Source organism: Podarcis filfolensis, assembly GCF_964270895.1.
Source record: "Podarcis filfolensis genome assembly, chromosome: W".
Classification (NCBI taxonomy): domain Eukaryota; kingdom Metazoa; phylum Chordata; class Lepidosauria; order Squamata; family Lacertidae; genus Podarcis; species Podarcis filfolensis.
The window spans coordinates 33,166,251-33,192,370 of NC_139619.1; the positions used below are offsets into that span (position 1 = coordinate 33,166,251).

Below are 26,120 nucleotides of genomic sequence, written 5' to 3' on the forward strand. Positions count from 1 at the left end.
TCTTTGTCTAGCTCCTTCCCTGTTATGTACTAAGCTTGGATCCTAGAACAATAGGCAAGTAGGATCCTAGAATGCAACAACTGATTGGCTTGCAGGAAAAAAACAATCAGGCTCCAGGATCGAAGCAGAATCAGAAAAACACACGGGACTCATTGTGTAAATAATGTATATAAAAGCCTGAGGTTTGGGGGGCAATTCAATCACTGTTTTACAAGCTGCAATAAAGAGCATGAAATCACTACAGGACTCCGAGGATATTTCATTCCCTTTGACCTTACCGCCTTGGGTGACCCTGCTGAGAGTACGAGATTCCCGACGGCTTCACTCACAAGGTTCATAGGAATGTGCAAGCCCACTCACCACAACAAGGTGATGATCCAGCGAGTGAGAGAACTGAGATAGATTGCACTGAGCCCTAGTCTCATTCGACAAAGCGTTCCACCAAAAAGGCTCTGGCTCTGGTTGAGGACAGCTGGATATGTTTTGGGCCAGGGAACACCAGTAGGTTGCTGTAAGATGAGCATCACGCTCTTTGGGGGGTGTATTGAAAGATAATTCCCACAGATAAGAAAGGTCACAGACAGTTTAGGGCTTTAAAGGTTAGCACCCAAACCTTGAACCTGATTCGATACTCCATCTGGAGCCAATCCAGCTGATGAACAACCAGCTGAATGTGGGTTCTCCACAAAGTCCCAGGAATAATAATAATAATAATAATAATAATAATAATAATAATAATAATAATTTATTATTTATACCCCACCCATCTGGCTGGGTTTCCCCAGCCACTCTGGGCGGCTTCCAACAAAAGATTAAAAATACATTAAAATATAGAAATTTAAATAATAATAAATAATTTGATAGCACAAAATTGGAAGACAACAAACATACCAACTGTTAAAGAGTGGCAAAGTAAATTATTTGAATACATAGAATTGGCAAAAATGGCACAAAAAATTAGAGACCAGAAAGATACAAAGTTTATTAAGGAATGGAATAAATTTATAACATATATTGAAGCAGATGTAAGAAATTTAAATATCACAGTAGGTTTAATATAACCCTTCGACGCGCAGATGTTATAAATCGAAACTGCGGGAAAAATTATTTGTTATATAATCCAAAACTGAGGTGGAGGGAAGTAAATTATTTGTATGATGCTCTTTGTTGTTTGTTTTCTTTTTTTGTGGTGATTTTGTTTTGTTGTTGTTTGTGTTTGACTGGTTAACGGAAATTAATAAAAAGAATTTTTTTTTAAAAAAAAGAAATTTAAATAATAATCATCAGGCCAATGGCCCACCTGGTCCAGCATCCTGTTCTTGAAGTGGCTGACCAGATGCCCCAATACAGGCCTAGGCAAACTCGGCCCTCCAGATGCCCCGGGACCACAACTCCCACCATCCCTAGCCAACAGGACCAGTGGTCAGGGATGACGGGAGCTGCAGTCCCAAAACATCTGGAGGGCCGAGTCCGCCCATGCCTGCCCCAATGCAGATAGTTACAATGAATCTGCATTTTAGACCATTTGGAGTTTCTGGAGCAGTCTCAAGGGTAGCCCTGTCTGTCTGTCTATCTATCTATCTATCTATCTATCTATTTGTGGCATTTATACCCTGCCCTCCCCAGCTCAGGTGTAGAGCAAGTTAAAGTAGTCTAGTCTGCAGGTGACTGCTGCATGGATCACCATGGCTAGGTTGGAAAGTGACAGGTACGGTACCAATCGCCTAACCTGGCATAGATTAAAAAATGCCAGTTTGGCTACATTTGTGACCAGTGCCTTCATAGAGACAGAAGTGTCCAGGATCACACCGGGACTCCTGATGGTGGCTACAGGTGACTATTGCGCCCCATGAAGAGCTGGGAGCTGGCAAACCAAACCGAAATCATTCCGGCCCAGCCATTGGACCCCCCTCTTTAATGGATAGAGATTCAGCCGACTCCGTTTCCTCCATCCCAGCACACCCACCTAAAAATTGGCCAATATATCCAGGGTAGCATCTGGCCAGGGCCACATAGCAGTAGATCCATGATGTTTGTGGTCAGATCTGTGGTTTGAATAAACGGTGAATTTGGGGTTCCCCAATGCAAAAACACTGAGCATCCATGAGGATCCGTGCTTCGGAACCACGGTTTGGGGCTATGGAGTGGCCAGGAAGCCGTGGATCCGAGGTTTTTTTTGCTGCAGGCTGTGCCCCTGGCTATGATGTGTGATTTGACAGTGAATTTGGGTTGGCCCAATGCAAAAAGTGTGAGGATCCATGAGGCTCCGTGCTTCAAAACCATGGCCCAGGTGGTTGGTTTCACACGTCCAAGCAGCCTGTCCACATCCTCAGGGGTAACGGATTAAAATTGATTCCATGCAACTTGACCAGACAGGGCTCTAGCACTCTCCCGCCACAGCCCTGCTTCTATGGTGGTGTCTACCTCCTTCCGAATCTAAGCGACTTTATCTGCAAAAAAACTTTGCAAAATCATTGCAGGAGATTTTGGGGTCTTTACAAGAGTCTCCTGCTACTATTTTCTGCAGATGCAATAGAGGCGTTGAAGAAAGTCTTCTTCGCCGACGCTGTCGCCACTTGGTAGGCTCGACGTTCAGCTCTAACCCGTGTCCGGTCTTATTCAGAATGAGTTTTCTGCCACCGGTGCTCTAGCCGTCTCAGCGACTGTTTCCTCGCCCTCAGCTCCAGAGAAAACCACGGGGCTGTCCGGGCTCCATGGAGTCGGAGAGGGCACTTCGGAGCCAGACAGTTGATAGCCATGGTTAACTCCACATTCCAGTGGGCCACCAGGGAATCAGCTGGAACCCATTTGGATCCATTAAGTGGCGGGGGTGGACCATCCAAATCGGTCCCACCTCTCTGCAGAGGGGAAGGGTTGCGGAGAAGTCCACTTGCACCAGGAAGTGATCTGACCATGGCACTTCTTTTGTTTCACTTTTACTTAGTGTCAGATCACCCACATCACTAGAGGTGAACACCAGGTCTAAGGCATGTCCGTGACTATGAGTTGGGCCAAACTTATTCAGGGACAGCTCCATGGAGGCCATGCTTTCCATGAAGTCCCGAGCAGCCCCTTGTAAGGTCGTGTTGGCATGGAGGTTAAAATCCCCATGGACAACCAAACTAGGTGTCTCCAGGAGAACATCCGCCACGACCTGAAGCAGCTCGGGCAAGGAATCCTTGGTGCAGCGGGGAGGTCAGTACACCAAAAGGAATCCTGTACTGCCCCTGCTGCCCAACTTCCAGAACATGCACTCAGAGAACTGGGTCTTCCCAGTAGGACGCCTGATGCAAGCTAGTGACTTCCTAAAAATCACTGCAAACCCCCCCCCCCCCCCCCAATGACCTGGGTTGCTGTACGTAAGAGAAACCTGGTGGACAAGCAGCAGCTAGGACAGGCCCATCTGCTTCATCCAACCAAGTCTCTGTTACACATGCCAGGTCAAGTCCTCCATCCACGATCAAGTCATGGATGGCAGTGGTCTTATGAGTCATTGACTTAGCATTTCACAGCAACAACTTCAGGTCATACGGGTTTCCCTTGTTGAGCGCAAATATAACATTGAATCACAATGGTACAAAATAACTCAGCAAGCTGACATTTATCAAGAGTTAAACAAAGGTTAGTGTACTAAATATTATTTCCAATTCTAGGTAGTTTGCTATTGGAGAAATACCATATATGATTATAAACATCTAAAACAAAAATTATTTAAAAATATGATTTCATTTCTAGATCAGACAGACAAGATTTCTTCTACTATATGTTTCTTTCTTTATCATATACACACAAAGCTTCTATTTTTAAACAGGAAATATTTTTGTAACCTAAGGTCTATTATACAAATCCATACAGATGTTCATTTTGTTACAGTTCTGTTAAGTTGTATACAAATTATAAAGATTCCAAGTTTTTTTATGTTCAGCCACGAGTCTATTATTTACTAAACTGGTGAGTTTTGCCATTATTGCATATTCTGATAGTTTCTCTTTCCATGCATCTATTTCCATATGTCAGATTTCCATATGTTAGCCAACACCACGCTGACTGCTGTGGTCATATAACTAAATCGTTCCACTGATGATTTCACAATACAGTAGCTGAAGGAGTCGTTCCCAATGGCATAGTTTTGGGGTCCAATGCAAATGTAGGTTTTTTTTTTTTACATTTTTTTGCATTTCAAAATGAATTTTCCTCCAAAACTTTTTGGTCTTTTCACAGGTCCACCATAAATGGAAGAAGGTTCCTTGAGGTCTATGACATTTCCAGCAATGTCCATTCATTTCATTATTCATCTTCTGTATATCTTACAAAGTTATATACCATTGAAATAACATTTTTGTACAGTCATACATCATGTTACGGCCGCTTCAGGTTACGTGTTTTTGGGGTGTGGACCGCAGGAAACCCGCAAGTAACCGGAACGGGTTACTTCCGGGTTTCGCTGCTCACGCATGCGCAGAAGCGCCAAATTGCGCCAGTGCCTGCGCAGACGCAGCGCTTCAACATGTGAACGCTGTGGGTTGCGGACGTGCCTCCATCATGGGATTATATCCGCAACCCGAGGTTCCACTGTACCAATTTTGTTTTAGGGCTTAACTTGCAGTGAATTTTATTCCTTTATTCATAATTGCTCTCATTGTTCCACTGTAAACTGCTCTTAAAATTTTTGCATCCATTTTGTCATATAAGGTTTTGCTTGTTCGGGCTCGGTGTCATATTTGAGTAATAGTTTGTAAATTTTACCCAAAAGGTAAAACTCTGTTACGATGGACTCAAATTCTGTCTTTTCACTGATTTAACTGTTTGCCATACAGGCTTTCTTGAATCTGGATATTAGTTGACAGTATGTAAGCAGTTTCTTATTTTTTGTCCTCTTTCATACTTCAGCATGTATTTGATCTGTTCTTGAAGATGAACCATATCTTGGTACAATATATAGTCATACATTCTCCTATCGGCTCTAATAATAATGTTCCAGTGGTGACATTAACAGTGCAGGTATGGGCATTTTTGTGATTTTTGTAGTGCACCTCATGATTTTTGTGTGTGATTTGATGGTGAGTTTTGGGTAGCTCAGTGCATAAAGTGTGAGGATCCATGAGGATCCGTACTTCAAAACCATGTTTTTGGGCCACGGTATAACCAGGAAGCTGTGGATCCTATTTTTTTGTGGTGCAGGCTGTGGCCCTGGCTATGATGTGTGATTTGATGGTGAGCTCGGGTTGGCCGAATGTGAAAAGTGTGAGGATCCATGAGGATCCATGCTTCAAAACCACGTTTTTGGGCCATGGAGTGGCCAGGGAGCCATGGATCTGTGATTTTTCTGGTGCAGGTTGTGCCCCTGGCTATGATGTGTGATTTGACAGTGAGTTTCGGTTGGCCCAATGCGAAAAGCATGACGATCCATGAGAATCCGTGCTTCGAAACCACGTTTTTGGGCCAGGGTGTCACCAGGAAGCCGTGGATCCGTGATTTTTGTGTTGCATCCTGTGACCATGGCCATGATATTTGATCTGATGGTGACTTTGGGCTGATCTAGTGCAAAAATCATGAGGATCCATCAGGATTCGTGTTTTTTAACCATGTTTTTGCGCCAGTGCGGCACCACGAAACAGTGGATGCGTGATTTGTTTGGTTCTGCCTACAGACTAAGATGTAGTCTAGAGCATCATGGTGTTTTCATTTTGTTTCAATATAAAAATCATGAATTCACGAGGATCCATGCCTCAGATCCATGTTTTTGTGGTGCTGCAGCACAGCAAAGTGTTGGATCCACGTTTTTTTTAGTCCAGTCTGTAGGCGTGCCTTGCAGGTGTGTTTTGACACTGGATTTGTTGGAGTTATTTTTTAAAAAGGGGAGGATCCATGAGGATCCGTGTAGATCCGCCTTTAACCCAGACCCATGTTTTATGTTAGCTTGCTGGTTTGTGGTTGGCAGGCGCTGGCTCGTGTATCTAAAGTAAAATTTGCCGCCTATCTACTCCAGAGCTTTCAAGGCAGCCTACAAAACAGCTAAGAGTATATGGGTATATGGAGACTTACTGGCATTTTGTATTTTTTTGTGTTTAATTGCAAATACGCAGGTTGAGTTTAGGGGCTGAACACACGCCATAAAGTTTGCTGCTCCAGGCAACCTGTTTATTGAACATTCATCCTGATTGGTTTGTGGAGATGTTATTTAATGTCCAGTTTTTTCTGCTGCCACCGCCCCCAGGTTTCCAGTGCATTTATATCCCAAAAGTCCCAGGCTTGGGGGTTTTTGTTTTAAGTGGGTGTCAAATCAACTTTTAATTGTGCAACCCGAATTTTTTAATATGCGTTTGACGCAACTCCAGATCTCCAGAGAGTCACAGCCAACACCCAAAATTCTGCTAGCTTACAAATGCCCCAAAGTCAGCTGAGTCTTGGCCTCACAGACACCTAAATATTACAACATCACCTCAAAGGGAGAGGAGGATAAATATAGGCCCTTTTTCAGGTATTCACTTGCCATTCAAAAGACTTATGGAAGATCATTAACAAGTTGTTCCCACAACACCTGTAGTACAAGAGAGGTAAATAGTCCCCGTAAGGTTATGATTATACCAGTGTACCCCTACAGTATTTGAGGCCTGAAAGAGAAAAAAATCATTTTTTTCCTTCTGTCAAAAGAAGCAAAGGGAAGCTAGTTATGCTTACCCTATTAGTGAACACTGGGCCACTTCACAGAAAAATCACTTCTACTTAAAGGACACTGTGTCCATTGGAAGCATGTAAGTAGAACATGAGTTGCTTGTATGACAGAATGCTTATTTAGTGAACCTTTCATAGGACGTAACCTGCCAGTGTTGCATCACTGTATTTTTGGCTTCCTGCTATTGCAGATTCAACATGGCTGTTCTTCTGGAACAGACATTTACACTCTGATCTTTCTCTCTCAAAACTTGAGGTGATTGAAATGGAGGACTCGATGGGACGTTATGACTTCTACAGCGGACTGGGCTTGGCTCTCAGCTCTAGCCTGTTCATTGGAGGAAGTTTTATCCTAAAGAAGAAGGGACTTCTCAAGCTAAGTAGCAGAGGTGCTCTCAGAGCAGGTAATAATATTGAATAGGAGCTCACAGAGTTACCATGCCATCTGTTGTGGATGGGAAAAATCCCAGAAACCAGGCTGTCCATGAATGAATGGATTTTATTATTTTGGTCACAGACCAGTTCCAGTCCACATACAATATCAAGGAAGTCATAAAACACGATAGGGATACATTTGAATTTGCAATTAGGTATAACAGGGACAATACAGATATGGCAAAGCGTGTTCTCCCTAACAGAGAGCACGTGTTGCGGTTGGGGGAACAGGCCACCCTGCAGTGACTAGGCAAATTTGGTAAGGAACCCAAGCCTTTAAGTGGTTAAATTTGGGTTGCTGGGGAGTTTTGATTGTTGCCAATTTGGAGGAGGGGTCAGAGTCTTTAAATACAGGGGCCAGACGTTGGACGTCCTCTTGGCCGTTTTGCACTGGATCACATGGAGCACTTGGACAATCTTCTCATTGTCTGGTTACATTTCTTTATTTCTGTATTTCCCCTTTCTTTTTAATCCTCTCTAGTCACTTAAATAATTTAATTCCCCCCTTTTCCTGTTCGATTTCTCAGCCCACCCCTTACCCTGCCCTGTGGGAAGATGCTCCCTGTATCTATGGCTTGCCTTTCCCAATAGGGAGAGAGCCCCCGTTAGGGGCTTTCTTTCGCAAAAAGGTTTCCCCCATTTCTCTTGTTGAAATTGTGGGGCTAGTTAGGGCTGTTCCCAGCTTAGCTGGAATCACTTTCGTTTATAGTATCCCCGAAGGTTGGCTTTATTTTGAGTGTGTGCAGCGCTGTTAGTCAAATTTTAAGCTAGCCTTGGGTGGGAGCACTAATTTGAGTTCTTTTAATATTGTTATGAGACTAAGATTCTCAAGAGCAGAAGCAGGGAGGCCTATTCGGCCTGCACATAACTTCCAAGCCTAAGTCTGCTACAGGTAGCAGTTAATTGTTAAGTATCTGACACGTGACTCATTCTCGCTATAGGAATGTATCTGCTTGCAGGCCCAGTTGCTGCTAATGTATATCTGAGGCAGACAGAGGGCCCCAGAGGCTCCCTGTGCCTCCAAGGACTATGAGGACTCTGTATATGCTCTTAAACTATGCTGTTTCTGAACAAGTTTATTTTCTTTAAGTTTGTTTTGCCCGGATAGTGGCGACTGCCATTTTAGAGACGAGCCATTGTGGCTTAGTGGCTAAAGTATAGGACTAGGACCTGGGAGACAGGGTTCATATCCCCCTCTTAGCCATTGTTATAACAAAACAAAACAAACTGCTCCTTTTGGGCTATTCTGTTGCTGGGTAGTTCGGCCCATTTGTGATAAAAGAACTTTGGGTTTCTTGAAGGGGTGCTTCCCTCTAAAAGGGCAAGCAGGGGTACCTGGACAAGCTGTGGGCTACCTCAACTCTGCTATTTCACTGGAAACATTTATGCCTGGCCTAGCAGGTGATCCTAGGGCTTTGCCCTAGAATTTAATGGCCTGGAAGCGTTTCCGGCCTGAATAGTGTCCCCATGTGGTCCATGAAGCATTGGTTTCACTGGGTCAGCGCATAGTGCCGGTAATGCCTAGGTTGCAGGATTGGTCCCTGTATGGGACAGCTGCATGCTCCCCCATTGCTCTACCTGGACACTTAGGTCCTTTTGGTGGTTACCTCACTGCGAGGGATGTAACGGGCGCCACGTTTGCAATATGCAAGTGGGAGAAAGCACCTTTGCGTGCCCGCATTGCAGTTTGCTCTGTGTGTTGCAGGCCACGGCGCTGCACGGGCTGCAATTGCGTTGCATTGCATTGCGTGAGAGATTTGCAGTTGCATTGCACGGAGGGTGTGTGCATTGCATGGAGGGTGTGGGTGCATTGCACGGAGTGTGTAGTTGCATTGCACGGAGTGTGTTGTTGCATTGTACGGAAGGTGTAGTTGCATTGCACGGAGTGTGTGTATGTGCATTGCACGGAGTGTGTGTGCATTGCATGGAGGGTGTAGTTGCATTGCACAGTGTTTTTTGCATTGCACGGAGTGTGTGTGCATTGCACGGAGTGTCTAGTTGCATTGAACGGAGGGTGTGTGCAGTGCATGGAGGGTGTAGTTACATTGCACGGAGTGTGTAGTTGTACTGCATGGAGTGTAGTTGCATTGGATGAAGTGTGTGTGCATTGCAGGGAGTGTGTTTTGCATTGCACGGAGTGTGTAGTTGCATTGAACGGAGTGTGTAGTTGCATTGCATGGAGGGTTTGTGTGTGCATTGCACGGAGTGTGTAGTTGCATTGCATGGAGCGTGTTTTTTGCATTGCACGGAGTGTGTAGTTGCATTGCATGGAGTGTGTAGTTGCATTGCATGGAATGTGTGTGCACTGCACGGAGTGTGTTTTGCATTGCACAGAGTGTGTAGTTGCATTGAACCAAGTGTGTAGTTGCATTGCACGGAGGGTTTGTGTGTGCATTGCACGGAGTGTGTAGTTGCATTGCACGGAGCGTGTTTTTTGCATTGCACGGAGTGTTTTTTGCATTGCATGGAGTGTGTAGTTGCATTGCACGGAGCGTGTTTTTTGCATTGCACGGAGTGTGTTTTTTGCATTGCATGGAGTGTGTAGTTGCATTGCACGGAGTGTGTAGTTGCATTGCATGGAGTGTGTGTGCACTGCACGGAGTGTGTTTTTGCATTGCACAGAGTGTGTGTCTGAAAAGGAAGCTGGCTCGGCGGCAGCTTTGTCGGGACTTCTTTAGGGGTTCTGGCCAGTGTCGGCCCTGTAAATTTACATATCATGATGGCAGCACAAGATGCCCCCTGCCCAAGCGGGGGCTGGAAGCTGGCAAGCAATAGCTCAATACCTTTTGCCCATATTCCCATTTTATTTAGGGATCCAGTTGGATATCGTTGCTAAAACATACCACTTGCCTATGGAGAAGCTGTCTGCCTTGAAGGAAGTTATTTTGTAATACTTCCTCTGGAGCAAGTGATGCTTCATCAGATCCGATCTTGCTGGGTCACTTAATTAATCTTCCCACTAGGCCAGGCTGCCTGCGGCCTGAGGTCCCCTTACCTTTGTGTACGCCTACTAAGTGTGGTGAAGGCAGATATCAGGCGATAGTAGCAATTCCTGAATGTATGCAATAATAGTTCGCCATGGCAGGATACCTTGAACCCGCACAGGGATTTTCAGGTTCATGCTGGTGCTGCTGGATCTTTGCCCTTTGGTTTTTATTTCAAGGGCTGCTGGTGTGCAAAGCTATGGCCTCAAGCCCGGTGAGGTGAGGCAATCATGTGACATAACTTTTCTTGAGTTTTCCCCATTGTAGTAGCAGTTCACATGTGGCCCGAGGAGTTCAGTGACCATCGGATCTGCTTTTGGTTTGATAACCAGGTAGTGGTGAGCGTCTTGGCAAAACAGTCCTCACGCTCTAGCACAGTCTCTGCCCCTCCGCTCATGCTTTCGAGCTGTGCCGCTTAAGGTTTAATATTGTGCTTTCTACTCTCCAAATTACGGGATCCTCTAATGATGTCGCTGACACTCTATCCCATTTTCAGATGAAGCGCTTCAGATCCTGGGCTCCAGACTCAGCTATTGCCAGACTTTTCCAGACCACCTGTGGCATTTTGACAACAATTAGTAATTACAGAGAGCAGCAGCTTCCATTTCCCCTTCTGCTTTTCGCTCTTATGGGAAGGCCTGGATGGATTTCTTAGCCTTAAGCTGGCAGTCCTCGGCCATTCAGATGAATTGGCCCCCATCCTCTGAGCAGATCCGGCAGTATTTGGTCCACCTGCTGCAGATTGGGCATGCGGTTATAACTATCAGAATTCAGTCCACTGCAATGTCTGTTACACTGAAGCTTTATTTTTCAGAGACCCTTGTATAAAGTTTGTAGTGCACAGGGCCTTGGAAGGTTGGAATAGGCTCCAACCTCATAGGACAGTGGGCAGAAAGTCGGTCAATTTACCTATGCAGTATCTGCAACAAGTTAAAACTTGTCTGCTGGTTAAAGATCAAGGCGAGACTCCTTTCAGTAGTCCATTGCATTTTTGCACTGAGGGTTGGGAAAATGGTTGTTGGAGCCAGCACAGGGCTGAGAGTCTGGAGGCTTATTGCTTCAGGACTTTTCCTTATCCTTTGGAGCTTGTCGTTAGAGTTGGGAACTCTAAAACAGACTTAGTGGGCAGGAGTGCCACAATCAGGCTTCCCGCCACAGGTGAGGAGGGCCCTTGCCCGGTTATGGATAACAGAATATTTGGCTTTTCGTTCCCCTGGGGGCTGGCCTGCTCCTAGTGCATGAAAATGGGTTCCCGTTAGCCAGGCATCAATGTGCTTACGTCGTGCACCAGTTATTACGGCCTATGGCTTGCTTACTGCTGAACACGCCTCATTCCTTACAATTAGGTGCTGCTGCAAAGGCTGCACACTGGGGGCCTGTCAGGAGACAGGATTGTGAATATGGGTCATTGGAAGTCTGACGCTGACAAGGGTTATATCAGGAAGTGTCACAATGATGTCTGTGCTGATGCTTGTCTGTTATTTCCTATTTTAAAAGGAGCAGCTGTGCACATTTGGGCCACAGCATTGTACACTAGGCTGGCAAGCATGTTGACGAGTTTGGACTGGGGCGCCATCTCAGTCTTCCTGTCCATGTGAACATATACTGGATGTCCAGATGGGGAATGCTTTGTGAGGAGATGCTTCCTTTGGTGCGGTCGAGTGTGACCTGTGCAGGTCCTCCCGCAGTGCTGGTAGTACAGCTGGGTGAGAATGTTTGCTGTCTTCCTCCAGCATAAGTCTGCATCCCTGCATGCAAGAGGGCTTGGATTGAGTTGATGGCAGCTCTCCCTGGACTCAAAATAATTTAAGGCATTGGTTCAAGGTGGTCTGGAGGGGGGGCGGTTGGAGCACCTGTCCCCTCCAATGCGCAAAGATATTCCATTAAGGGAATCCAAGGATTCCCCATGCTTTTGTCGACCCCTTTCGAGGGGTGGGGCCACGCAAGAGTCCCTGGGAGCATTGGGGGGTGAGCTTGAGTCTGATCCTGGTTCATTGCTCCCCCACGCTGTTTATTTGTACTGACGATATGGTGGGGCCCAGTCGTCAGTGCTGCCCTGCTGAGGTCAGGTGCAGCTAGTCGGGAACCAATGCCTAGACAAACTACCACCGAGCAGGCCAGAAAGCATGTTAATAAGGCGGTGGACAATAGAATAAAATAAATAAAGTAAATAAAATAAAATAACAAATAAAATAAAATAGGTCCTTGCTTTAGGTGGTTCTGTAATATTGCACCCTGCTATTTTTCTTCAAGGCTGTTGCCCTCTTTAGGGCAGATGGGGTGCATCTTTCCCCTATGGGGAACGACACCTGGCGGGATGCGATTGCCTTGGGATTCATTGCTCCCCCACAATGTTTGCTGGTACTGACGATATGGTGGGGCCCAGTCGTCAGTGCTGCCCTGCTGAGGTCAGGTGCAGCTGGTCGGGAACCAATGCCTAGACAAACTACCACCGAGAAGGCCGGAAAGCATGTTAATAAGGCAGTGGAAATAAAATACAGGTCGTTGGAAATTGAATGCATTCAAAGGTTATGTTCGTTAACATTACTGGTGTCTTACAATTTTTTGCTTGTTTTATCTTAGGTTTAGCAGCTGTCCGCATCTGGATGGTGGAGCACAGCCTCATGCATTGGGCTGGCATCAGTGCACGGCAGTCCGGATTGGGACCGGGTCTTGGCCTTCCTCCACATGTGCAGTTGCCTTGGCTGTCCAGACGGGGAATGCGCCGGCCAGAATTCCTGCCACTGATTCGGAGGCAGGTGCTGCTGGAAGGGCCGCCCACTGCTGTTGGGGTGCAGCTGGGTGAGAACGACCTGGTTTCCATGGACTGTTTTTTCACCACGTGCTGCAATTTTGGGTGACCTGGAGAAGCTGCGGGCAGTGGTGCCGACAGCAAAAATATTTTGGTCAAAGCTTTTGCAACAATGTGTTTGGAAGGGTAGTCGTTGCCCAGCTGCCCCTGAAAGGGCCAGGAAGCGCATCAATTCTGCTGTGTCTAAAAAGATTTTTGAGCTGGGTGGAGATGTGATTTCCCATCCTGAGATTCTTTTTCAGGCTGCATCCTTTTTCAGAGCTGATGGCGTGCATCTTTCTGCCTCAGGGAATGAGGCTTGGCTGGGTGCAGTGGTGGCCAAGCTGAGGGCTTGGTTGGGTCTGTGAGTGGTTTGGCGGTGAGCTGAAGGCTCCATGGCGGTTAGGCATTGGTTAAATTGGTTCTTGGAGGGGTAAGTGCCTATCCCTCCAAATGATGCGGAAAGGGAATTCCGTTAAAGGAATCCAGGGGCTTGCCATTCTTTTCGTCCTTGTCCCCGGAGTCGGACTTGGGCCGTGCAAGCCCCACAGGAACATGAGGGTGAGAAGTGAGGGTCTGTTGCCCAGCTTCATTTTCTCACCCAATACTTGTTTCCCACGCTGGCTTCCGTTGGTGTCCGGAAGGCCAGCTCTGTCCTTGAGGGCAAGGACAGATAGTCATAACCAATGCCTAAGCAACCACTCACATTTTTTGTATTTTGAATAAAGTTGTGGCCAAAATTATGCCAAAAACCTTAAACAAAAATTGATGTGTGAAGTGTGAATTTTTTGGGGGGTGGCATTGTGGGACTCAACACGCAACAGTTTAAAAATATATAAATTAAAACTTAGTCACTAACATATAACCTGAAATTATCATTTAAAACCTTAAATATGATGATAACACAGCTTGTTCCCTAAGTTTTATGGCAATCGCACAGAATTTGGCTACTCTTAACGTGATCTCAGGATCCTTGTCCTCTACCAGGGATTTTAGACATTGAAGTTCGGATTCATTTGGAGATTTTTGCACAGCAGGGGTAATAAATACAGAGCATATATCCCCATAGAAATGGCAGCGTAACAAGGCATGAGAGACAGTTTCTACCTCCATCAAGCCGCAGGTGCAGACTCGTTCAGCGTCTGGTTTACCCTCAAATCTGCCCTGCAATAAGGCAGATCGCAGCACGTTGAATCTAGCGAAGGTAAATGACCATCTGTATTTAGGTATTTGTAATTTTGACAAACAATTTGCCAGGGTAAATCCTCTCCCATTATCTTCTATTGCTGGGTGTTTATTCATCTCACTCACGTGGCATTGCAGCAGGCAGCGATAGAACTTAGTTTGGAATGATTCTAAGGAAGCAAGGTTTAAGAAGCTGCAGATCTGAGAGCCATATGTCAGTTGTGTTAATATTTTTGCAGCAAAGACCTGGGAGGCTGCCGGAATATATTGCCCCCCTTTTCCATAGAAAAACCTTATAATAGCTTTGGTAGATCTTTGGGCATTTGCAATTGTCAGGGATGATTGGTGGGTGCTAGAAGAGATAAGAGCCTGGGACTCCAGCCAGCTTTCCAGGATTTATTAGGTCCATTTTACTATTTACACTACAGAGCTCCCAAAAGCATGTCCGGCTCATTCGGTCTCAGTTGCCGAAACTGACCCCTCCTTTCGTTTTCTCCAGCATAACCATTTCCGGAGCCCTCCCCTCTTCCTTCCTCTTTTACGTGAAGAGCTAAACCCCAGAAGTTGCTCCCCCCTCCCTGATTCATTGCTTCCTGACAACCCTTCGTCATCCTCCCCCTCTGACGAGGTGCAGCTGCTTACGATTGGAGGCTTCTCTCTGTATTTCCCCAGCTTTCCCCCCTTCTCAGCCCCCAGTTCCCTGACAGCAATAGTATTTTTAACCTGATAATGCCACAAACCCTTTTCCTGGAAGGTTATACCCAGGTATTTAAAAGATGAAACCTGTTCAATCAGATCAGAAGGTTGGCGGTTCGAATCCCCGTGAGCTCCTGTTGCTCGGTCCCTGCTCCTGCCAACCTAGCAGTTCGAAAGCACGTCAAAGTGCAAGTAGATAAATAGGTACCACTCTGGTGGGAAGGTAAACGGCATTTCCGTGCGCTGCTTTGGTTTGCCAGAGGCAGGTTTGTCATGCTGGCCACATTACCCGGAAGCTGTATGCCAGCTCCCTTGGCCAATAAAGCGGGCCACATGTTCTCCTGCAATGATTTTGCAAAGTTTTTTGCGGATAAAATCGCTCAGATTCGGGAAGAAGTAGACTCCACCGTGGGAGCAGGGCCGGGGCGGGAGAGTGCTAGAGTTCTGTCTAGTCAAGTTGAGTGGGATCAATTCCAATCTGTTACCTCCGAGGATGTGGACAGGCTGCTTGGACGAGTGAAGCCAACCACCTGTCTCCTGGATCCTTGCCCATCCTGGCTTATAAAAGCTAGCCGGGAAGGACTGGGCGATGGGCTTCGTGGGGTGGTGAATGCTTCCCTCCGTGAGGGAGCCTTCCCAGACCCGCTGAAAGAGGCGGTTATTAAACCGCTTCTTAAAAAACCATCTTTAGATGCGGCCACGATGGCCAACTATCGCCCAGTCTCAAATCTTCCATTCTTGGGCAAGGTGATTGAGCGAGCGGTTGCCGAACAACTCCAGGCACGCCTGGAAGAAGCGAACCATTTGGATCCCTTCCAGTCGGGATTCAGGCCTCATCATGGGACTGAAACTGCCTTGGTCGCACTGGTTGATGATCTCCGGCGGGCTAGGGACAAAGGTGAGAGCTGTTTCCTAGTTCTGCTGGATCTCTCAGCGGCGTTTGATACCATCGACCATAACATCCTTCTGGACCGTCTTCAGGGGCTGGGAGCTGGAGGCACTGTCATACAGTGGTTCCGCTCCTTCCTCCTGGGCCGTGTTCAGAAAGTGGTGGGGGGATGAGTGTTCAGACCCCTGGGCTCTCACTTGTGGGGTGCCTCAGGGTTCTGTCCTCTCCCCCATGCTTTTCAACATTTACATGCAGCCGCTGGGAGAGATCATCAGGAGGTTTGGGCTGGGTGTTCATCAGTATGCGGATGATACCCAGCTCTACCTCTCTTTTAAATCAGAACCAGTGAGGGCGGTGAAGGTCCTGTGTGAGTGTCTGGAAGCGGTTGGAGGATGGATGGCGGCTAACAGATTGAGGTTGAATCCTGACAAGACAGAAGTACTGTTTTTGGGGGACAGGAGGCGGGCAGGTGTGGAGGATTCCCTGGTCCTGAATGGGGTAACTGTGCCCCTGAAGGACCAGGTGCGCAGCCTGGGAGTCATTTTGGACTCACAGCTGTCCATGGAGGCACAGGTCAAATCTGTGTCCAGGGCAGCTGTTTACCAGCTCCATCTGGTACGTAGGCTGAAACCCTATCTGCCTGCAGACTGTCTCGCCAGAGTGGTGCATGCTCTGGTTATCTCCCGCTTGGACTACTGCAATGCACTCTACGTGGGGCTACCTTTGAAGGTGACTCGGAAACTACAACTAATCCAGAATGCGGCAGCTAGACTGGTGACTGGGGGCGGCCGCCGAGACCATATAACACCGGTCTTGAAAGACCTACATTGGCTCCCAGTACGTTTCCGAGCACAATTCAAAGTGTTGGTGCTGACCTTTAAAGCCCTAAACGGCCTCGGTCCAGTATACCTGAAGGAGCGTCTCCACCCCCATCATTCTGCCCGGACGCTGAGGTCCAGCGCCGAGGGCCTTCTGGCGGTTCCCTCCTTGCGAGAAGCAAAGCTACAGGGAACCAGGCAGAGGGCCTTCTCGGTAGTGGCGCCCGCCCTGTGGAATGCCCTTCCAGCAGATGTCAAAGTGATAAACAACTACCTGACATTCAGAAGACATCTTAAGGCAGCCCTGTTCAGGGAAGTTTTTAACGTGTGATATTTTATTGTATTTTTGGTTTTTATGGAAGCCGCCCAGAGTGGCTGGGGAGGCCCAGCCAGATGGGCGGGGTATAAATAATAAATTATTATTATTATTATTATTATTATTATTATTATTATTAGAGTGCCACAACCCCAGAGTCGGTCATGACTGGACCTAATGGTCAGGGGTCCCTTTACCTTTACCTGTTCAATAGGTCGATTGTCAATTCTCCATTTGTGTCTCATTCTTTTTTTAGAGAACACCATAACTTTGGATTTGCTATAGTTAATTGTTAATTGTTCGGCATTACAATAAACAGTGAAAGATCTTAGAAGTTTTCTTAGGCCTACACAGGAGAAGGAAATTAGAACTGCGTCATCCGCATATAAGAGAACCGGGAGGGGTGTACCAGCCAATTTCTTTCTCCATGTTTCCTACTAAGGAGTTAATATAGAAGTTGAATAAAGTAGGTGCAAGGATGCAGCCTTGTTTAACACCATGGTAGATTTGGATTTCCTTGGATAAATGGCCCTGTCTGTCACACCTAACCTGTACCCGAGTGTTTTCGTATAAACTGCGGATGAGACACAGTAGACGTCTGTCTATGGTTGAGGCGCTTAGTCTTTCCCAAAGCCTATCTCGTGATATTAAATCGAAGGCAGATTTAAAGTCTGTGAAAGCTGGTTAGAGAGATCCTCCTTTTCTTGAGGTATATTTTTCCGCAAGATGTTGAAGTGCTAGGCCTTGGACGAAAGTTGACCGGTTTGCCCTGAAACCAGCTTGTGCTTCTGTAAGGACATGTTCTCGCTCCATCCAATCCTCAAGTTTATTACATAAGTGGGCAGCATATAGTTTACTGATAATGCTTAGGAGACTAATTGGCCTGTAATTAGCAGGGTCCAATCTGCTCCCTTTCTTGTGTAATGGGATGATGATTGCTAGTCCCCAATCCTCTGGGATGGTAGCCGATTGATCTATGCTGGTGAACAAGGCAGCAAGCAGTGGGGCCCACCAATCAACATTGGCCCTAAGAAGCTCAGGTGAAATATTGTCTGCACCAAGAGCTTTGCCAGGATTAAGAGATTGAATGAGCCTGGAAGCTTCTTCAGTTGACACCAGGGACCACTCAGCACCAGTATCACTCAGAGTTAGGGACAGAGCCTGTAGATGTTGGTTAGTTGTGTATAAGGATTGGAAGTATGACTCCCAAACCCCAACAGAGATGGTATATTCCACTTCGGAAGGGGAATCTTGCCATCCTTTTGCAACTATTTCCCAAAAGGTGACTGATTCTCTCCTTCGAGGGGCCACTCTCCCCTTTGGGCCTGAAGCTTTTTCTCTTTAATCAAAGCTTTATAATTTCGTTTAGCTTCAAACCACTCTGAAGGGAGTGAGGGTAGATTGGCAGACCTATAGTTCCTGTATTTTCCCAACAAAGAGCGCTTCATAGCGAGGCATTCCTGATCAAACCAGGGTTTAGATTTGTTGGAGTATAATGGCCATCACATTGCCTTTTTGGGGGGTCAAATAGGGTTGAAGAAGTGAAATCAAATCCTGAAACAAGTTTATTCTAGTGAAGGAATGGGTTTCCAAAACCCAAAAACTGACTGTGCAGGCAGTTTTAAACTGCACCAAAATTCCTATTTTTCCTTAGCTAAAATGCATAAACTCAAGCCGTTGAGTAAATCCATAACAAGAACAAAGCTCTCTCTCCCTTATCAGTCCGTGGTGGCAATGAGTGACCTTGCCAAGTTCCAGTACAGCAGGGATGATGCGTGTGTGCCTTATCTTGTGTGCTGACCACAAAGACGCGCAGACCCACGTCTGGGAATAACGCCAGAGTGTGTTCTCGGAAATGGTGACCTCTGCCTCCCAGATAAGAGTAGGAAGAGGAAGATCCTTTTATGGTCAGAAGTACAGGAAGGAAGATCCTTTTATGGTTGAGAGTACCAGAGCAGGAACATATGTGATGTCAACCTGTGTACGTAGGCCGACGTGGTTGGGCTCCTAGGGGAGGAGTGAGAGGGTGCCTGGAGGGTATATAAACTGCATGAAACCTGTCATTTCTTTGTACTTGCTGTGGACTCACCACACAGGTGCCTTCTGCTATCCGGAGAGCAGAATAAACCCTTTCTTTGAACCAACCTCGGTGTCATTTTGACTTCCTTCCTCCTGTCCCGGAGCAACGCAGACCCAATCGGTGAACTCCAATAAGGCGACACTAGTTTCAGGGCATGAGGAGTTTAAGAGGTTGTCTCTCCTAATGAGGAATATATCTGAGCGTAACCTCCCAGATACTTCCTCGTCCAGTTCATTGGACTTTCTAATGCGTTAGAACCTCAACTCCATGTCACTGGACCTAGGGAATTAAAGTTTGTCAGTACAAAATAGATCCTTTCTTGCATTGAGGAGGAGACAGAGAGGTAAGTGGTCGCTATCGACCAGCTCCTCCACTTTGCACTCAAGAGCTCTATTCAGAAGGTTATATGACACCATAATATAGTCAATTATAGAGGCTCCTACATTTGATATGAACTTGAATTCCCCAACCTTCTCCCCTTTGGCGCGACCATTCAATATGACCAGGTCCAGCTTGTTAGACAAGCGCAATAGGCACAGGCCTGCATAGTTGCAACCCTTATGTTTTGAGTGCCTGATTGGTATAGAATGGGCTTCCTCTAAGATGGGTGGCGATTCGTGGAAGTGAGCATATAAGTCATTGTCAGACTGGCCAATTCTAGCATTTAAGTTGCCTGCCACCATCACTGAGGCTACAGGGAACTGATATTGGCAAAACCTATTGGTGTTTCGCAACTTTCTGACTAGTTGCAGGACCTTAACCAGACCTAGCAGAGCAAACGCAAAATCCACGGAAGCAATTGGCGACTTGGCTGCAGACAGGATAGACGAAGCAGGAACCAGGAACTTGTAGTTAGGTGTTTATTATATACAGTGGACTATTTACAGGAACAGAACACGGATCTTTAGCTTGCTCTCTCATACACAACTCACAACTCCTACACTGACACACAGAACTCTGAACCTCTGAACCTCTGAACTAACACATTCCAGTTAGTAGGCCATTAATTATCACTCCTTTGAGAGAGCTTGACCAATCATGGAGCTGTCTCCATGTCTCTGTTATCACCAGGCAGACTTCCTCCTTCACATGACCTTTTGGCTGTCTGCCAAACCTTAATTGACTCTGTGTGAGTAGCTGCATGTACACAGTTTCCCAACAACTGATTCATCAGTTTGTCAGTGTACGATTCCAGCCTGGACCAGATGTTTTTTATCAGAAAACAGACCACCTTTAACTTGTCCCCCTTTGTTGCTTGGTGATCCTGAGAGGCAGAACGGGGGGAAATTGTTGACATCTATTTCGCTTGTACTCCATGTCTCCTGTAAAAATACAATGTCATAACCTTGAATGAATTTAACAAAGGACGGGTCAGATGCCTTTTTAGGCCAGCCTGCAATATTCCATGTTAGAAGGCTAAAGTCGGCTTTGGCTTTGCTGAAGTCTAGAGAGAAGAAGAGAGCCAATGTGGTGTAGTGGTTGAGAGCGGTAGTCTTGCAATCTGGTGAACTGGGTTCGCGTCCCCGCTCCTCCACATGCAGCTGCTGGGTGACCTTGGGCTAGTCACGCTTCTTTGAAGTCTCAGCCCCACTCACCTCACAGAGTGTTTGTTGTGGGGGAGGAAGGGAAAGGAGATTGTTAGCCGCTTTGAGACTCCTTAGGGTAGTGATAAAGCAGGATATCAAATCCAAACTCTTCTTCTTCTTCTTTGTCAGTTGTCTTCCAGATAACTTTTGGAGTTTGCCATTTTTTGTGGCAACTGACTGTCATTTGTTCTGGTGGTATCCTTACACGGAGAGCTGCCCAGGCATTCAATGATTTCGGACGGTGGATGTAAGATGCTCACATTAGTAGTCATAGGACCTTTGTTTTGCGAGGCCTCCTCTGGAGGATGTTCTGTCTGGTTGAAACCTAGTTCCTCCTCATCTAGATATCTCATTTTAGTTCAAAAGCCCAGAGAGATCTCCTTGGGGGTGGTTTTCCTTTTAGGGGGCGATATACTGCCCTCCCTTATGTGTTGTGCTTTCATAATTAAAGGCGGGTTTATCTCTGCCTTTACCTGGAGGTTATGTGGATAACAATCTGCTGAGTTATATTCCTGTGTAGGAATCATTTTGGAGGAAATCTGGCCCTTTTTCAGGTCATCCTCCTTGGAATCATTATATGCGTCTTTCCCAGCCAGTCTGTTTCTTAATGTCTTTCTAGAATTTCAGCTTGGATTGAGGATGGAAATGACCAGAATTGACTTATTAGAGTGTTTTCTTCTGTAGAGAAATTGTCCTTTTGCTCGCTCACAGGGCATTGCAAATCATGTAAGGGTATGCTTTTCCTTTTTAATTTTGGGGTCTCTTGTTTATGATGATCAGACCAGACCTTTTGGGGTTGGCTCTCCTTTTTGGATTTTTCCTGGTCCTCTTCTACCATTGGCTTATCACACTTGGCATCAAAGAGTCAATGGTACCCTATTTTCAAAGAATCTTAGTATTGCTATCCTTTCCTTTAAGAATAGATGTCTTGATCTGTGGATAAGTTTGGCCAAATTTTGATCTTGAAAGGTGATCATTGCTCGTACAGAGTAACCATCATAATGTAAGTACTCTATAGAAACAATATCGTTTGGCTTTACTACTCCTGGTAACATATCATTCAGGATGTTCAGGAAATGCAATATGCGATCTATCCATGAGAGGAAGCCCTTCAGTTTTGGGTAGTTAACATATACAAGTTTTTTAGGGATTAGTATCAGGTTCCAACCTTTTTTCTAGATTGGAACTTGCCAGTCCTGTAGTATGTCACCATCAATATTGTGGGCCAAATCCTCTTTAATACCCGTATTTCTAATTGGTTTCCTTCCAGGGCTCTGAGATGTTACTTCTGTTATTACGTTTGTTTCAGGGCTCTGATTCGGGATTTCCTCCTCAGGTGTTAACTGGGGTTTTGCCTTGTTTAATCCCAACTTTGCCTTTCTCTTTACTGCCCCGTGGGGCAGATTTATTTAAGCCTGGTGTAGAGGATGGTGGAAGTAGGTTGTAAAGTTTCTGCCATTGTTTTTTGCGAGTGCGATGGGTTATCTTTGATTTCCTTAGTGTTTTGATATTTTTGCTTTTCTTTTTTTTGCTTGTGGTTTATGTCTTTGTGACTTCTTGCTGGTTACTGGGTGATTCATATGTGCTGGTTCGGGTAGGTTGCTCATTTGGTCAGTGTCATTTGGCTCTGTGCCTCTTTCTTGAGGTGTAAAATTTTCCACTAGAATCAGAAGTAGCCCATTTGTTACTGCTAGAATTTTTTTCATGCTGGAGAGTCCGTGCATATCAAGTGGAACTGGTCCTGAAGATAGCTGTCTCTCTCCTCTGTTTGAGTACATTTGGAAATAACCAGTTGGTTTTTTCTAAGCTCAGAAGGTGGCCTCTGGGTTATATTTGCCTTATAGGATTTCTCAGCTAAGGCCAGTTCTTGAGCCAGGCTTGTTGGGTAGTTAATATTTTCGGAATCTTGTCAGAGCCCTTTAAGATGAGTTGACCAGTCCAGAACAGTGGAAGGAGGAGGAATGGCCTCATTTAGAATTAACTCATTCAGCTCCCTCTTACTCTCCTCCTTTTGGAGAAAATAATGTGTGATTTTGCTCTGTCTCCTTCGGGGGTTCTGGGAAGCTGATTAACGAATCTGGCATGATTCCCAGATCTTTGCAGTTCTTTCTAGTAAGTACCATAATAATTATGATTATTCGTTGGCAGTTTTCAGAAATCAATTATCTCCAAATGTGGCGGCCTTGAATTTACGAGTCCGGCGTCAGTGCCATCCAATAGAAGGGAGCATTTTGGAGACTCTCTGCAGCTGCCACCTGGGCTCGCTCGTCAACAGTTCTGATAATCAAGATGTTTCTCTTCTTTAATTTATAACTAGTATCTTGTAAACTTTGGCTTGACCTTGTGTTTGGCTCTGCCTAGCAAAGTGCTCAGCCCAGCCCAGCTTCATGCAGTCTCAGTTTAGGGGAATTAGGAGAATAAAACAATGAGATAAAACATTAAATTAAAACAACAAAATGAAGCACTAAAAGGAGTTAAGAAATAAAATGGAAGAGAGGATAAAACCAAATGCTACGGATTGGTTATAGAGCAGAAACTTGCCTTAGAGTTGGCCTTAGAGCTCAAAACCCTACTTCAAACATTTGGCAGTCATCTTCCCCTCCCTTCCTCATCGCTGTCCATGCTTCTTAAGAGTTTGAAAAAGTTTTCCATGCCAGCTTCTGTTTTCATTTAAACTTCACCTTTGGTTTCTTTTCTCTCTTCACAGGTCTAGGGGGTCATGCATATCTGAAGGAATGGATGTGGTGGGCAGGGCTGCTAACTAGTAAGTACTTCCATGCAAGATTTTACCATCTTCACCTACATTTCAACAACTTTAATTATTCCCTTTGCCTTCTTACATGACCTCCAATAGCTCCCAATGAGTTCCTTGGTATTTGATGTTGTTTAGTCGTTTAGTCGTGTCCGACTCTTCGTGACCCCATGGACCAGAGCACGCCAGGCACTCCTGTCTTCCACTGCCTCCCGCAGTTTGGTCAAACTCATGCTGGTAGCTTCCAGAACACTATCCAACCATCTCGTCCTCTGTCGTCCCCTTCTTCTTGTGCCCTCAATCTTTCCCAACACCAGGGTCTTTTCCAGGGAGTCTTCTCTTCTCATGAGGTGGCCAAAGTATTGGAGCCTCAGCTTCACGATCTGTCCTTCCAGTGAGCACTCAGGGCTGATTTCCTTAAAAATGGATACGTTTGATCTTCTTGCAGTCCATGGGACTCTCAAGAGTCTCCTCCAGCACCATAATTCAAAAGCATCAATTCTTTGGCGGTCAGCCTTCTTTATGGTCCAGCTCTCACTTCCATACATCACTACTGGGAAAACCATAGCTTTTACTATACGGACCTTTATTGGCAAGGTGCTGTCTCTACTTTTTAAGATGCTGTCTAGGTTTGTCATTGCTCCTTGGTATAAGGAGCTTTATCATAAAGCAGCCTTGCAAATTAAACCACCAGAGTGGCTGGGGCATCTACAAATGGATGGGGTACATCATCATAATCATCATCATCATCATCATTTAAAATCATTACTAGCCTGCCTAATAACTTAGTCATTTGTAGATTACTGACAGGAGGTGGAGGGGATAATGTTGAATTTAGAAGACTTCTCCTGCTGGTCACCTGATTTTCTTACCCACCATAAGGGTGTAGTCAGGTGTGAACCTGTTTCAAAGGAAGATGAAATTTGCTCTTTGTTAACAGTTTTTGTGCCAGTGGCAAACTGCTTCTCTTGCAGTGGGAATTGGAGAAGTTGCCAACTTTGCTGCATATGCTTTTGCCCCAGCAACACTGGTCACTCCTCTAGGAGCATTAAGTGTTTTAGTCAGGTAATCACAACATGATCAGATGTTTCCCAATCCGTAAGCCCTTTTCTGGAGACAAACATGCCAGTCTCAGGTCCTTTCTTAACACAGTTGTATCTTCCTATAGTGCAGTTTTAGCCTCCTACTTCCTGAATGAGCACCTAAACATCCATGGGAAGATCGGCTGTATCCTTAGCATTTTAGGCTCCACTGTGATGGTCATCCATGCCCCACAGGAGGAAGAGGTCTCCAGCCTGGAGTCAATGGCGGAGAAACTAAAGGATCCAGGTATTAACTGCCCCTCTTCATTTACCTATTGTACACCAACAGAATACCATTTTGGGGGAGGGGGACTTGACAGAAATTGAGTGTTTTTCTTAATTTCATTGAATGAAAACTCATGTTGATAATCAGTAACCTGTGAGTGAATAATTTTTATAGCACCTATTTTATTCTCTTTATTCCCCCACTGATGACATTTAGTTGGCTTTGAACCATAACAGTGAGATAAGAATTCTAAAGCACACTGTGCTCTGAAAAACTGTACAAGCAACTGAAGGAGGAAGGTCTTAGTTCTAGTCAAACCCAGTGCAAAAAAAATTATAAGCTGGGGGCTTTGTGTCTTATCCTTTGAGCCACTGTCTAAGCTCTGCTGCTTATACTTTTTTCTCTATGTATTTTACTCACCAGATTCTACTAATTGAATCTAGCTTGTGCACTCATTGATCTGAACAAAACTGTCTACATCCTGCAGAAGTAAGCTACACCTAAAAGATTCAGATTGTCCTTAACAATTTCTCCTCTATCCTCCTCCACAGGATTTATAGCGTTTGCTGTGTGCTTGCTGATGAGTTCAGCTCTTCTCATCTTTGTGGCTGGGCCTCGCTATGGACAATACAATGTCTTAGTGTATGTTTTGATCTGCTCTGCCATTGGTTTGCACTCTGTCTCGTCTGCAAAAGGCTTGGGTATTGCCCTGAAAGAACTGTTTGCTGGGAAGCCTGTCTGGAAGGAACCATTGAGCTATTTGCTTTTTATTTGCCTTGTGATCTCCATCAGCATCCAGATCAACTACCTGAACAAGGCCTTGGATATCTTCAACACATCTGTAGTCACCCCCATCTATTACATCCTCTTCACCACAGCAGTTATGACTTGCTCGGCCATTCTGTTCAAGGAGTGGCAGCATCTGGTTCTGATGCACATCATTGGCACCATCAATGGCTTCCTCACCACTAACCTTGGCATCTTCCTACTGCATGCTTTTAGAGACATCCCCTTCACTGCCGACCTGCTGCCTCTTATCCTGAAGGATAACCAAACAAATGTGCAAGCAGCTTCTTGGAGAAAGGGGGGCAAGCATCAGTCCTGTCTTCACCAGCCCCTTTTGGATTCTGAGGATACCCACAAAGAGGGGACAAAGAAAGCAGAGGAGCAATATGGCCAAAGTTTATGAAAGCTTGCACATTATACATAGCCTTTTGGCTTAAAAAAAGATATATCCCAATCCATTTTTAAGCTGTTCTAAAGAGCTTCTTAAGACTGCTGCTGTTTTCCACTAGACAAGAATCAGATTCTAAATAAGCAACACTGAACTATTTGAAATGCTTTTATGTGCAAGTCCTTTCACTGGTAACATACTTGAACCAAATTAGAGACCCAATCAGGTCAAGCTAGAGCTCAGCAAGTGGCAGCCCTAGAGCTGAACTTGCTGTCTCCTGCATTCCCTCCCATGCAACTAGAAGTGATGTGGAGGACAAGAAAGAAAACCAGGGACAAAAATCTGCGCACCCGAGGGTTTTTTGGACCAGCCTCTACACAAAAAACGAGTTTCAAATGTAATGGGTGATGTGGCTTTGGTAAGGAGGGTGT

The 26,120-nt window shown here is 45.6% G+C and overlaps 1 protein-coding gene and 1 long non-coding RNA gene across 2 annotated transcripts; both read left to right on the top strand.

Moving 5' to 3' along the window:
- Positions 1-6,810: 6,810 nt before the first annotated feature.
- On the top strand, positions 6,811-25,802 carry LOC310753905 (magnesium transporter NIPA2-like). Its single transcript, XM_083595260.1, has 5 exons — positions 6,811-7,079; positions 23,163-23,219; positions 24,182-24,272; positions 24,376-24,536; positions 25,067-25,802. Exons 1-5 carry the CDS (start codon positions 6,941-6,943, stop codon positions 25,702-25,704), a joined length of 1,086 nt encoding a protein of 361 aa, XP_083451386.1. The 5' UTR covers positions 6,811-6,940; the 3' UTR covers positions 25,705-25,802.
- On the top strand, positions 7,324-12,292 carry LOC310753908. The gene is made up of 2 exons (XR_014543498.1): positions 7,324-9,273; positions 9,560-12,292. It is a non-coding gene; the product is annotated as an uncharacterized lncRNA (long non-coding RNA).
- Positions 25,803-26,120: the final 318 nt, after the last annotated feature.